Genomic DNA, 13899 nt, shown 5'->3' on the forward strand with positions numbered 1-13899 from the left:
AAGTAAGTTTCTTGCCTCAAAAATAGCTTTGTCGGAAACTCCCTGGAGGCGCTGACTCGTGCCCAGTGAGGCGGTCGGGCCCGGCCAGCCGCACCTGGGGGCTCCCGGCGCCGGCCCTGACAGTGTCCACGTGTTTCCTTCCACTCCCCGCTGTTCTCTTCTTGTGTCTGGCCTGGGGTGTCCTCTGCCCGTGGCCTCTTTCCTTCCTCAGGAGGGCCCTGGGGGCCAGAGGCGGTCATGGGGGGACGGTCTGGGGTCGGCTGAGCAGCCGTGGTGGTTGAGCCTCCCGGGAGCGTGGACAGTGGCCAAGGGAACGTGACGACCTGGCAGGGTCCTCGCGGGTTTGCCCTCGGCTCTCCGTGCTGCTCTGCCTAGGCGGCTGTGGCCTTGTGACGCGGGACTCCAGGCCGGCCATGCGCTGCCCGGATGGCCGGCTTGTCGGCTGTGGCCCCGGGCTGCTCTGCCTCGCCGGGAAGAACATTCCCGAATCTGCTGCCCGCACTGAGGGAGGGTGGTGCCAGGATGGCCCCGAGGTTCCGGCTTCTGTGCTGCGGCTCCTGCTGTCCGGACTTGTTAGTTACAGCAGCCGGCGCTGTTAGAAGCGGAAGGTCTGACGGATGTCCTCTTCTTTGGGTGACGTGTAACACCATCTGCTTTGTGCTCCAGGGCTCGCCTTTGTATTCTGGGGAGGGTCGTTCCGATACCCGGGACTATCCGTGAATTCGGAGCCAGGTGAGCTGGCGCGCGAGGGCGGGACTCCCACGGTGGGAGGACGTGCGGGGGTGTTCGAGCCCTGTCCTCCCTCCTCAAGGTGGCGCGCCACCGGGCCACCTCGCGGTCAGCACGGCCCTGCGGGTTCGCAGCCATTCCTGAGCCGCAGGCGTCGCAGTGTCCTTCCTGTCGTGTGCCGGCACCCTTCCTTTTAAAGTTGGCCTCACTGCTGTGGGGACTCGAGTGGCCTCCCTCCACAGCTCCGGGTCGGACTCAGACCCGGGGACGCCTTCAGGCCACTTGCATGAGGGCCTGGGGCTGTTGCCCCCCCACCCCACCCCTGTGGGGCTGCTTGGAACTCCCGACAGCCGCCGCCACCCGTAAGGGAGCTGGTTTAAGCCGCAGGGTGTGACTGACGGGTGTAGACATGACAAGTAGGGCGTTCAGAGGTTAGGGTGGTGATGCCCTCTGGTGGCTCGTAGGACCCGGGACACAGGCCGAGGCTCCGTCCCGGGGACGGGCGTGAGCAGGAACAAGGTCAGGCGTCGGGCAGACCCCTTGCCGGAGGCTGCTGCGGAGCCTCTGCCTTCAGCCCCGGCGTGATGATGTGGCCGGAGCTTGCGAAGGGAAGGGACACTGTGTGTTCTGGAGTGAGCAGGACTCCGCGGGCACAGCTGTCCCTGTTTGCAGTAACGGACATGTCTGTGTGTCAGCCAGAGCGGTGTCAGCTCATCCTTCATGTCAGCGTGGCTGGACTGGCCCGGCCGCTTCGCTTAGTGTCTTCGTTTTTTGAAGACACTCTCTCTCCCCGCCAGGAATCCCTTCTGCTGGGGGAAGTGCAGCCCGTTCTCGCCAGTTCTCGACAGATGCGTTCAGCAGCAGCCCCAGAGGTCTAGCTTTCTGCTCCGTGTTAGCTGCACAGAGGGTGTGGCTGTGCCCCAGGCTCCACTTTCTCCATCCAGGCTGATGCGAGGCTCCAGCGGGAGCTGCTGCCGCTGTCCTCGGAAGGAGAGGCCAGGGAGGTTGGTTGGAACAGCCCGAGGGCCCCCGGCCTCTGCTTGGGGCTGGCCTGCATCGTCCTGCCCTGAGCGGGCGCATGTCTGTGGGCTCCCAGCTCGTTGGCCGGAGCCCATGGGAAGGCATGGTGGTGGGTGGGCAGTGCGTGGGGAGCGCGTAGACACCGCAGCTGCACTGACCTTGAGTTAGGTTCGAAAATAGTGTGATGGGTGTGACCGTTCTGGATCGGGTCAGCGTCTGCTCTTAGAACTTGTGCCTTTGAAACCCGTTTACTTTGCAACGATATTCTCTTGGTTAAGGCTTTCCTGAAAGGCACGGTCGCTCCTCCTCCTCGAACGGCGCTCTGGTATCGAGGGGGAGGTTTATGTGTTGGGCGCTCCTGCAGGTACACACAGGTCACCCTCCCAGCCCTGCCCTGCCACGTGGATGCTGGTGATGCTTGGTTGACCTGCGCGACACAACCCCACCGTCCCGTACGGCGAGCCTTCCTGATTCCTGCTCTTCATTCAGGAGCTGAACCTGGTAGTGGGTGTGACCGAAGAAAGGACCGTGGCAGTGTAGAGTGAGCTCAGGACTCCCAGGAGTTAAGGGTGGGAGCGTGAATCTGGGCCAGGTACTCAGGTCTTTGGTGGCCTGTGGTGCCCGTTCTGGGGATGTCACTGACAGTATTTCTGGGGGTGAGTGGTCAGGGTGGCGGGTGCTCTGAGGGGGTGGTTCCCCTGGGCCTCTGCCAGGCAGGTCAGGGAGGGACGCTGGGCAGGTGGCCTGTCAGGCCAGGTGGTGTCTTCCTGGCACAGATGACGCACCTTCTCCCCGCTGCCTCCCATCTGCAGCTGAGCGCCGCCACATCTGAGGCCACACGTGCTGTCCCTTCTCCCCAAGGTCCTTTCTGCTCTCCCGTGGCGGGTGCTACTGAACCAAGCCTGCGCCTCTGGCCTCCTCTGAGGGCAGGCTGCAGCTCACGTGTGCGCGTCTCCTGCCTGAGGGTGGGAAGGGGGTCCTGCCAGGCCTGTGGCCCTTTGCTGTGGCCCGACTCCTGTCATCCAGAGCCTGGGGCCTCCTTCCCCTGGAATGTTGCGCTACAGAGGAGTGTCTTACTCCTCCTTCCAGGGTGTTGTGAAGCGCCCCCCACCCCGATTTCCCCTTCAGCCTTTACAGACGTCTCAGACCACCTTCTGAACCTGCCCGCATCACCCTGCTCCCCCACGTTTTCTCCTCTGCTAACTCTCTCCACCCTGGTTTGCCTGTCCTCCAGGTGGCACCGTTAAGTGGCGTCGTGTGTCAGAGGTGCCCTTGCAGGTGGGCTAGCGGAGTCTCCCCTCTCCGGCGAGGCAGGTGGTGCCGGGCGGTGTGCTGAGCTTCCACAGGCCGGCAGCCCTGTGCTCGTGTGCCATCCCGCCTTGCCCTCCGTCTTGTCGGGATCTGGGAGTGCCTCGATTTGGGGGTCCATCTAGCCTGGTTTGTCTGGGGTGGTCCTGGTTTACATCTGTTCTCGCGGACTGACTTTCCCGTTCTCTCCGAGCGGCGCCATGTGGCCAGTAGCTGTGTGTGGCAGCCACGGCCGGGCCCGCCGGACTCACGTTCTGTCTGGTCTGCACTTCGTGTCTCGCCTGTGCTGCTTTGTTGAGAGCCCTTTGCATCCGTCTCCCCTTTCTTTTAAGATCCTGTCCAAATTGTACCTTGTACGGGGACATCCAGGACTAGCCAGTGTTGGTAGAGAAACAGCCCGGAGCCTTCGCTGGTAGCATTTGGTGTCAGCCGGCTTCGTGACATTCCCTTTTGTCAGTGAAGGTAAGTGTCACCCCCCTGCGGGCTCCCCCAGCGGAGGTAGGGGCTTGGTCTGCGAGAGTGGCTGGAGGACATGGCCGCATCACGCCGAGAGCCCCCATGCTGAGAGCCCCAGTCTCTGCCCTGACCTCCCTGCTTGGCCAGGGAGCGGGGAGGTGTCCCTGGAGGTGTTTGCTGTCTGTGATGTCCTGTGCTGCCCCCACCACTCGCCTGGGGGCCTTTGGCCAAGCCTAGGAGGAAGAGTATTCTGCTTTGAGAAGGATGACGGCAGTGCCCAGCTTTGATTGGACCGAGAATATGTTCTTGGCCGGAATCTGTTTGGTGTTTGGCATCTTTCCCCGATAAAGGAAGTCGTTCGTTTTGGGGTGATTCTCTCATATCTGCACGGGCATGTTTCCTTTTAGGCCTTTCTGCCTGTAATTATACTTGCAGAATACACTGTCATCAACTTGAATTTCGGAACATCTTATCTTAATTTTGTCTTAATCTCCTGCTATTTTTGGTGGAGGAGTTGGTGGAGAGAGCCACAGCCATCGTTCCTTGATGGGCGGTTGTTGGTAGATTTGCGGTCTCATCAGAGCTCATTCCGGAGGCTGCAGCTGTAAGGGAGCCCCATGTTCCTTGGGGCATCTAGCTGATCCCGAGTTGGGGGCCGCGACATAGGGGAGCGCTGTGTGCAGCAGGCCTGTGGCTGCTGCCGCCGCTCTGCCGGAGTCCGGGGCAGGCCACGCTGGCCCTCCTTGGACTGCAGACTGTGTCGGCAGATTCCTAGCAGCCCCTTCCGGGTGGGGGAGACGGGACCCCTAGACTGAGAATCTCAGAAGGACTATCCTTTCCCTCCTGTTGCAAGGAGGTGTGTCTCCGCAGCCAGGCCCGGTGGCAGGGGTGCCGTGGCGCTGTGGGGAGCAGCACGCCCTCTGCTGCCGTCCGTGTCCTCTGTCCTGCGTCTGCTCCACTCACAGCAGCTGCCCTCGAGGCTCACGCTGCCTGCCCCCCGCCTCTGCCTCCTGTGCTGCTTGGATTTTGGGTGTGAAAAACGGGCTTGGGGTGAGGTCGACTGTGAGTCTCACCCTGAGAGTTAATTGCGTGAAAAGGCTTTGAATAGTTGAGCGCAGGGAGGGACCGTCCCGTGGACGCATTTGCACGCAGGCGTGGCTGCCGGGTGGCGGCGAGGAGCCCGGGCTGCGGGCGCGGCTCGCCCCAGCTGTGAGCAGATCCGAGTGCACGCTGGGGGCCGCCCTGCCCCTTCTGTGCTGGTGTGTTTCCCGCCGGGAGCCTTGGCGTGCTGTAGCGTCCGCGCTGTCAGGGTGGGAGGGTGTGAGCGAGAGGCTAGTCTGTTGGAGGCAGCAGCTGAAAGGCTGGGAGTTCTGGACGGGAACCTAAGCCCTCGGATGGTGTGGGGTCACCTCGCGTGGAGCGGGAGCGGGCCGGTGCCGAGCGGGGCGGGGGCGCGGCGGGCAGCACCCGGCTGGATGCCCGCGCTCCCTTCTCCACCTGCTGTGTGCGGTCTCTGCCCCGGGCCCCCCTGTCATCGAGGGTGCTTTCTGCTTGGTAGCTGTGTTTTAGAGAACGATTTCCTTTGGTAAAACGTAGTTACTGGTTGGTCCGTTTCACAGGAAACCACAGGCTTGGCGTGTAGGAGTCTGAGATTTTAAATCTCGTTCCTTCTCCAGCATGGGAGGCACGAGCATGTTGCTGTGTCCTGTCCTCCTCATCGCCGGTGCGTGTTCTTCCCGTGCCGAGGATGAGGAGCCGGAGGGGCTGCAGGTGGGGCCTCGGGTGTCGGTGCCTCCGGGAGACAGAGGCTGTGACCTCCTCCAGCTAAGGAGGCGGGCGGCTCCCTTGGTGAGCGCAGGGAGGCCCCCCATGCCTCACCTGCAGCCCTGCTCCCTTCCCTCAGCCTTGTCCTGTGCTTTGTGTTTGCTCTGTGTGTCACTCTTGTGTTTCTTTTGACATTAAACTTACTGACTTTTTACACATGTTTTATTGTTTTGGGGGGAAACTGGTAGGATAATTTTACTTGGAGAATATTGGATTCTGCTGTACATTTAATTCACGACTGTTAACATTTTGATGGGGGGGGAGGCGCTCTTCAGGGATGCTGATTTAATTATCTGGGATTTGGCTTGAGTATCTTGGTTTTCTAAATTCCTGGAGATGCTGGCACGAGGCCTCCCCTGAGAACCATGGCTCCCAGGGCCCCTGAGGAAAGGCGGACCTTGGTGTTCACTTCCTTCCCTCCTGCTGGCCCGTGACCCCAGCCATTGTGGACGTGTGCTGGTCTTGGGGCAACGTGCCTAGGGTGCCCTTAGGCGCTGAGTGTCCCTGGGTGGTGCAGTGTGCTGCGCGTCCCGCGGCGCCCACTTTCGCCGAGGTCTTTCCGTAAAGGCCCTCCTGAGGCTTTGCCCTTGTTCCCGTGCGGCAAACTGAACTCAACGATTTGTCTGGTTTTGGTTTTTGTTGAATGGATTCCTGATTCAGGAAATAGTCGGCTATCTCTTTCTAGAGAAAGGTTTTAGTCCAAACATTTCATCGATCCGGAATGTGTGTTCTTCCTCCGTGGCGAGTGTTTGTCTCCTCGCATTGTGTCGTTTCCCGGTAAGAAATGCGGCACGTATGTGAATTCGCTCAAGTTCTGATGTCACATGGAAGCCCATTGGCGGGCGGCGGCGGCCAACCGGACGCTTTCCGGTGTCCAAGTAAGATATATAGTTCTGGAATAACAGGAAACTTCAGTTTCAACATCCTGTTTTTCTGGGTTTTGTGCCTTGCCGCTGCCTCACCACGATGAAGGTTAGTAGACTTTTTATGTGAATTCTTCTCGTAGAATGCCACACGTTTCGTTTTTCTATCTCTAAAATGAGAGCTTTAGAGCTGAAAGACCTGATTAGCGCTCCTGCATTTCACAGGCTAAGGGGATGTTCGTGTTCTACGCGTAAGGCAGCCGAGGCCTATTGAGGTTCTTACTCTTAATTCCCTTAAAAAACCAAACAAAACAACTAACACACTAAAAATTGTAGATGGATGCGTCAGCCTACATCATGCTGTCATTTGACTTGCGATTTCTTGAATATACAATGAATATTCAATTCAGTTCAGTTTCTTGAATATGCAATGAATGAATCACATTGTGTCGTAGAAGCTGATTCTAAAGATGCTGTGTTCTGAGGGGGCTTTGACAGGAAGGATCTGGTGTGAAATCCGCCTGACTGTGTCTGTCTGCTGTGGGAGAAGTGGCATCGGGAGCCGCACGGAAGGCGAAGATCCGGCCACACTTCTTCTAGCGTGTAGACAGGCAGGCTAAGCCGTGCGTCCGGCTCCGCACTTGACTCTGTGATGTGAGGGCCTCCTTTCTTGACGTTCTCCAGTTTTGGTTTCCCGTGTTTAAATAAACTGGGCCTCATGATTTTTACCCTTCGTGGAGCTAAATGCGCAAGACTGTTAACTGGAGGTTCTTTGAGGGAGGCGGTGCTTAGATTTGGAATGGCTCATCTCCACGGCCCTTGCCGTGCCTGCCCCTCACGGGGACGTGTAGCACCACTGGGCGGGTGGGTGCATTGACTGGTGCGTTTTCCCTTCAGCAGACAGTGGAGTTTTTACTGCGCGCCGGCTGTTTTGCTCCATGTTAGGTGTCGTGAAATCTGGGGTCTAGATTTTACAGTGTAGGGCAGTGTCTGCTCATGGTCACCAGTGTACTGGGGGAGGCTGCTGAGGGCACCTCACCAAGTGTGGTCGGGAAGTGTGGCCAGGAGAAGGCCTGTGAGAAAGGGTTAAGGGATGGGTGCCGGGAGGCGGGAGTGGAGGGTTCCTGGCAGGACGTGTGAGGTGGAGGAAGTCGGGGGAGAGGTGGCCGGCAGCCTGGAGAGGAAGCTGGGGCCCTCTTCCTCCCGCTCCTCCTTCCTGGGATGACTGATGTTTGTGCATTCTTGTCCTAGTGTGAGAAACTTGGAAGGCTGTTGACATGGTTTACGTTTGGGTATCTAAATACATCTTTGTTATCGACATCTCGGAAAGAAATCTTTTCATAATTTTCCTGGCGCATTTGTGGGTGATTTGACTACAATTTTTCTCTGGAGGTTCCTCCCTGATCAGAAGCTGTGTGTAGTGTTGAGGCAGTATTTGGGAGCGAGGTCTGTGTGCACTGGCGTGTGCACACCCATCGTGCGGCGGCTGGCAGGTATTTGGGCAGGCCATCGTGTGTACGCGTGTGAGAGTGCCAGGCCGACCCTCCCGCGTGCCTGGTCTGCGGGCGGCCGAGGTTGGAGGCGATGCAGACTACAGAGTCCTGGTCTGGCCTCAGGGCTGTGCCTGGACGGTGGAGGTGTCCTGTTCCCCTACCCTGAGCTGTCCCTCTTCTGGAACCTGCTTCTCTTTTCCCTTCCTCGTGCTGCCAGTTCCATGTGGAACAGGCTGTGGCTGGGGTGGGTTTGTGGAGGCAGCTCAGCCCCACCGAGGGCCCCCAGCCTCCCAGCCGCAGCTCCCTGGCTGGGAGGGCTCCTCCCCAGCTCGCAGAGGGGTTGGGGCTATGTGGGGAGTTGGCCGTTACGAAGCTGGTCTCACGGCCTGTGTCCTGGCTCAGCGCGTGCCTGGGTGAGGGAACTCGGTTGGACCCCTGCCCCTCTGCTGGCAGCCGCGTCCCCTGGTCTGCCCTTTCCGGCCGGCCTGCATCTCAGGACTTGCTCGGCGGCCCCCTCCTGCCACGGTCGTCCCGTTGCTGTGAGAACTTCGTTTATCCTGCTCCCAACCTATAAGACCCTACTAACTTGTTTAATTTTTCCTTTCAGACATTTGATGCAAATGATTTGTATCAGGGGCAGAATTTTAACAAGGTCCTCAGTTCCTTAGTGACTCTAAACAAAGTAACAGCAGGTAAGATTTTTTTATTGAACTTGGGGGGGGAGACGAAAGGGCAGAAACATGTGCTTTGTGGTTGGCGAGGCAACAATGAGCATTACCGGCGCGTAAAAATAAGGTGTCACGTTACATGCCCGGTTGTAAGTTCTGCTGTGATATTTTTTTCTTATTCGATCAAAGTCTTCCTCTTGGGGCCGTGGGTGGGTAGCGGGTGTTCCCCTTTCTGTGGGCAGAAGCATGTCTAGCTGAAACGGTAGCGGAGGAGGAATGTTTCTGGTGCGGGCATGCTCCTGGGCCGGCTTGGAGCTAGAAGCGCTTCTCTGGGTCTTGATGAGGTTCGTGCTGGTCAGAGCTCCTGTCTAGGGTGCGCATGCAGTGGTGTTTCTGAGGTGTGACCATGACCAGGGGAGTGGCCATTGGATTGGCTCGTGAAGGGAAGCTGGGCCTGGGCCAGACGTCCTGAGGGCGAAGAGGATGCCGGGGCGCTGAGTGGAGCTGGGCCCCCGACACTGTGAGGACAGGAGAGCTTCCGTGCGGATTTCTCGGAGGGAGGCCCGCCTGCCCCCTGAGCACCGAGCAGCTCTGTCTTTAGAGAGCTGTGTGGGTCGAAAAGGACTTAGTGGCTGCTGTGTTTTAAAGTCCTTTTTTCTTTTTCCACTTACTTTTTTTTTTTTTAAATTTTATTTATTTGACAGAGACAGAGATCACAAGTAGGCAGAGAGAGAGGGGGAAGCAGGCTCCCCGCTGAGCAGAGAGCCCAATGTGGGGCTCGATCCCAGGACCCTGAGATCATGACCCGAGGCGAAGGCAGAGGCTTAACCCACTGAGCCATCCAGGCGCCCCTCCATTTACTTTTATACATTTTTAGGTTCAGATTTACTGGAGCAAGTTAGAGCTTGAGGTTTTGTGATAAGAAACCTCTCGTGTGTTTTGCGAGGGGCTCTTGTCCTTTTCTTCCTGGCTCTGCAGATGGGATGTGGGGGGAGCAGTCAGAACAGTGGGCTGCAGTCCAGCTTGGGGTGCACTGTGCTCAGGGACTCAGGTGCCCCTTCCTAGAACTTGTTGGCTGGGACGGCAGTCCAGGTGCCACCCCTCCCTGTGCAGAGGTGTGGGGTGGGTGTGGCACGGGGGCGGGGGCTGCCACCCAGAGCCCCTGCACCTGCTTGCCACCCCGGGCAGGGCTCGTGATGTGGCTCTGTTTGCCCAGCTTGACTGCAGTGGAACGTTGAGAACCTCCTAGGGCCATTGAGGCGGAAGTACCTGGGGGATTGGCTCCGCTGATGTGTTAGGACCTTATGTGAGCCAGTGTGGGAAGGTCGGTGAGCATCTGAGCCAGGAGGACGGAGAGACCGGATGGAGGAGGGAAGGGGGTTCTAAGGCCAGGAGGAGGGGGAGAGACCCGGATGGAGGAGGGAAAGGATGCAAAGACGCATACACAGCCCTATTCCGCCACTTGATGGTTAGCACACAGGACCTCAGGGCGTTCTTTAAAGGTTATGAGGCACTGAAGCTGTCTTCTCTGTCCCACACTGTAACGGAGGCAGCTTTAATGTGAACAGCCAGATTAGGAAGAGTTGTGGACCGGGCATCACGCAGTGACGGAAGTCTTAGAGCCCTGGACTCGGACGGAAGAAGCCGACGCAGGGCAGGCGCGGCTGCGTGTCTTTGCTGTGTGGGTCCTGCCTGCCAGCTGCTGCAGTGACCACCCGAGCCTCAGTTTTGGGTCCGGGGACCGGTAGGGGTCTCCTGCAGACAGGGACGACAGGGGCAGACACGGAGGCAATCGCACGTCATTTTTTAGACACCCTTCTGCCCCGGGGCCTCTTTCTCTGGTGGCTGCTCAGGAGGGAGGAGGGCCGCTTTGGCCTTGCTGCTGCTCGCTGGGTCTCCCTGCAGTTGAAGACCAGGTGCCAGCTTAGGAAAGGGGGGGTGCCCTGGGGCAGCTTTGGTCCATGCCCTTGGGTGGGGGCTCCTCGTCCTGAGCGTGGCCTGGATCTGATGTCTCCTGGGCACAATACTGTTGTTTGTACCCATCTTGTGCACAAGTGTCTCACATACCGTTTAGAGCATTGGACACTTAGAAGATAATAAGGTGTTCTTGACAAAGATCTGTTTGGAATATTGCAAAATAAACCTGATTTATATAAAATAAACCTGATATACTCCTCCTTTCAGTGTTGACACTGGAAGCCTCTCAGCTGGGAAGCGCCCCCCCCCCCCTTTTAGAGCGAGAGCCTGCCTGTGCACAAGAGGGGAGGGAGCAGTGGGAGGGGGCAGGGAGAATCGCAAGCAGACTCTGTGCTGAGTGTGGAGCCTGACGTGGGGCTCGATCCCATGACCCCGCGATCATGACCTGAACAGAAATCAAGAGTTGGACACCTAACCGACTGAGCCACTCAGGCGCCCCAAGAACTTCTTGCTTTTGTTTTGGACTATGTGCTCTTAAATTTTGTCACTGAAGTCAGCGTGATGGAAGTGACTATCCTTTTCGATCTCTATTTTAAAGACTGAATAACAGCACGGTTGCCGCTGTTGGTTCCAGGCCTGTAGGCCTTGTCAAGAGAGGCATGTTCAGCTTGTGTTCTTTGAGAATATCGATGAACACTTGCCTTTTGACTGGGCAGAAAGTGGGAAAGAAGGGATGTCCTGAGACCCTTCACTGCACTAACGGTCCCTTGAAAGGTGGAGTCTGGTGAGAACAGGGAACGGCACGTCGCCACTGCCGGCAGAATCCCCGTGAGATGCCCTTGAGGAGCTGGTTTTATGCTTGAGGTTCCTGATGCCTGTGCCTGGCTGTAATGGAAGGTCCTGAAGTAGGACCCGAGGACGGCAGCGGCCTGTTGGAGATGCTCGGGGCTGGCAAGGCTGTTTGAGGACCTCCACCAGACACCAGTGTCTGTCGAGCCACGTGGGCAGCAGGAAGGGCAGACAGAAGCCCAGGGAAGTGGGCCCCTCTTGATACACGCCGCCCTGCTCGGCTCCTGGGAATGCAGCCCCAGTCGTGCCCCACACGGGCAGACTCAGGCTTCTCTGGGCTTCCGCAAATCCCGGACCCTTCCTGGGGAGTCCTCAGAAGGGTCTCTAGCTAAAAGCTCTAAGGGGATTTTTCTCTCTCTCTTTTTTTAAAGTAAGATTCTTTCTTTGTTGCGCACAGTTCCTGCTGGTTACTGCATGAGGCTCTGTCTGAAGTCGTGGGAGAGCGGGGATGGTGTGTTGGGAGTGCTGGGGGGACGCTCTGAGTTCGAGAGGCTTGTGTTTTCCATGTGAACTGGAAGATACTAAAAAGTTACAAAACCTTAAAGACATTTGAAAATTACACTGAAGAACTGATGAGTAGTTGGGTCCAGTATGTTTCCAGAGCGTGTGCAGGCCGTCTCGGGTGGGCCGTCTGCGCTGCTACATCCGTGGGCTGCTCTGTTGCCTGTGCCGGGTGTCCCGCGGGGGTCACCACTGTTGAGAGCCTGGTGTGCTGCGAGGGTGCGTGCTTGCCAGAGTCTCAGCTCACTCTTCTCTCTGCACCACCATTTCAGACATCGGCCTGGGAAGTGACTCCGTGTGTGCCCGGCCCTCATCTCATCGGATCAAGTCTTTTGACTCCCTGGGAACTCAGCCTTCGCACAGTCGGACTTCAAAATTGTTCCAGGGCCAGTATCGAAGCTTGGTAAGTTTGAGTTGATCGGAGGGACATTGGGGAGATGAGTGTATGCAGTTGTGTCCAGAAAGGTTGCACGTGCCCTTGAACTGGGTACTGCCCAGCTGGAGGGTGCTTTTGCTTTGTTCCCGTTGTTCCTTTGCTGGGCTGTGGCGTTTGCATCTCCCGCATTATCCACGTTACCCTTGACTGCTTCTGAGAAACTTGTGCAGTTTGGGTTATATTTTAAGATTCCTTAGATGTGCTCATCTAGGGAGATGGCTGCTTTAAAGTGTTACCCGGATCCTTGTATTTTATTTGCTTTGTGCAAACGTACAGAAGTATGGGAGTCAGAGCTTTAGATGTGCAAGGAAGAAATGGCCAACAGCTAAAGAATCAAAATGTGGTGTTTCTAAGCATGACCTGGAGTGCTTTCCTGAGTCTGCATGTGGTCGGCGAAGGAGGGACTCCCTTCGGATGGCTGGTGTTGATGTGGAAAAGGAACCGAAGTGAACGGTTATCCTGGGAGGTGGAGAAAGATCCACGTCTAAGTTGTTAGGATACAGGCCGCGAGCAGAGAACATCGGGTGGAGGGTGAAGCCGCACCGAGATGCAACGCAGGGCGGGATGTGGACCTGGTGTGGAGAGGCCGTCCCTGCTCTCCTGGTATGACGCGCAGCCTTCTTTGGAGCTCGTGGTGCTTGCGCTTGGTCATGTGACTTCGTTTTCATGGGCCACTTCAGTAAACCTGTGTTAGAGACAAATGGTCTTGCCCGTGAGTCTGAGGAGAACCTGGCTCTGAGTGACTGGGGGGCCGCAGATACAATGTCAGCTTCAACGCAGAAAGGAAGATTACGTAAGGTAATGGTGACACTAAGAAAGAAAGTGGCTAGAGTGGTATTTTGTGGAGGGGATTTGACTTTAATTCATGGAGGAGGGTTGAAAAGGAAGCTGCAGAAGGCAGTGGGATATTTACGTGTTCCTGAACTTTGTGAACCCAGGTGAGACTTAAAATATCTCCGGCTCATTAAAAATTAATTCTGTGGTATCGTGATCCCGGGAACACTCACTGTTCGTTGTTGGCTCTCCTCAGAGTGGCGCCATCACCGTCTCTGCTCTTGCATGTGCTACACCGCGTGTCACTGTTCTGTGCACACTGTTCCAGGTGCTGTTCCCTGTACTCCCTCAGACGGCCCCCCAGTGACCCCACGAGGCACTGGGTTTCACACTAGGTGAATTTTGCAGAGCGCTATTGGGAGTATTTTGATTCTAAATTGAGGAAGAATACACAACCTACTTGAAAAACATTTTAAATGGAGGTTTTATAAAATTCTTGGGGGAAAATCGAAGAAAACAAACTTAACACACTCTGAGTAAAGAAATACCTGTTGCCTCACCCATTTACCTGTGCTAACTTTTTAATATTTTAGAGCATGAGTGCATGTGAGGTGGGGAGGGCTGCAGGAGCAGAGAAAGAATCCCAAGCAGGCTCTGCGCTGTGTAGCGCTCAATCCTGTGACCCTGAGATCACTACCTGAGCTGAAACCAAGAGTCAGATGCTCCCAGGCACCATTACCTGTGTCCATTTTGACTACTTGTTTTTGAGTACCTGAAGACTTGATTGCAAATGTAAAATTTTAAGTAAAATGCAGGTAAATGTAATGTTGAATAGTGAGTGTTCCTGGGATCACGATACCACAGAATTGATTTTTAATGAGCCGGAGGTATTTTAAGTCTCACCAGAAATTAAAAGCCCCCTACCGTGTCTCCTGTTTGGCATCTGTGATTGGAGGAGACCCCATTAGCTGCTGGTGAGAGGAGCAGGGGCAAGGCTTCTCTTCCATGCTGCGTGAGGATGACCTTTGCCTTTAGGTTTTTCCGCAGGTGTTCACAGTCCT

General features: G+C 56.6%; 1 protein-coding gene across 4 annotated transcripts in view; it reads left to right on the plus strand.

The window, feature by feature from the left end:
- LOC111146897 (Rho guanine nucleotide exchange factor 7) overlaps positions 1-13899 on the plus strand; it is a 122435-nt gene that overhangs the window by 45617 nt on the left and 62919 nt on the right. For 3 of the 4 annotated variants that reach the window (XM_022502626.1, XM_022502627.1, XM_022502628.1), the window contains 2 exons: positions 8301-8385; positions 11901-12031. The exons of the other annotated variant lie outside the window; for it this stretch is intronic. In XM_022502626.1, the coding sequence (XP_022358334.1) occupies positions 8301-8385; positions 11901-12031 (216 nt within the window). The remainder of the gene's footprint in view (positions 1-8300; positions 8386-11900; positions 12032-13899) is intronic. 4 annotated transcript variants of the gene reach the window in all.

The sequence above is a fragment of the Enhydra lutris genome, unplaced genomic scaffold (assembly GCF_002288905.1).
Source record: "Enhydra lutris kenyoni isolate GAN:26980312 unplaced genomic scaffold, ASM228890v2 scaffoldscaffold15, whole genome shotgun sequence".
NCBI lineage: Eukaryota > Metazoa > Chordata > Mammalia > Carnivora > Mustelidae > Enhydra > Enhydra lutris.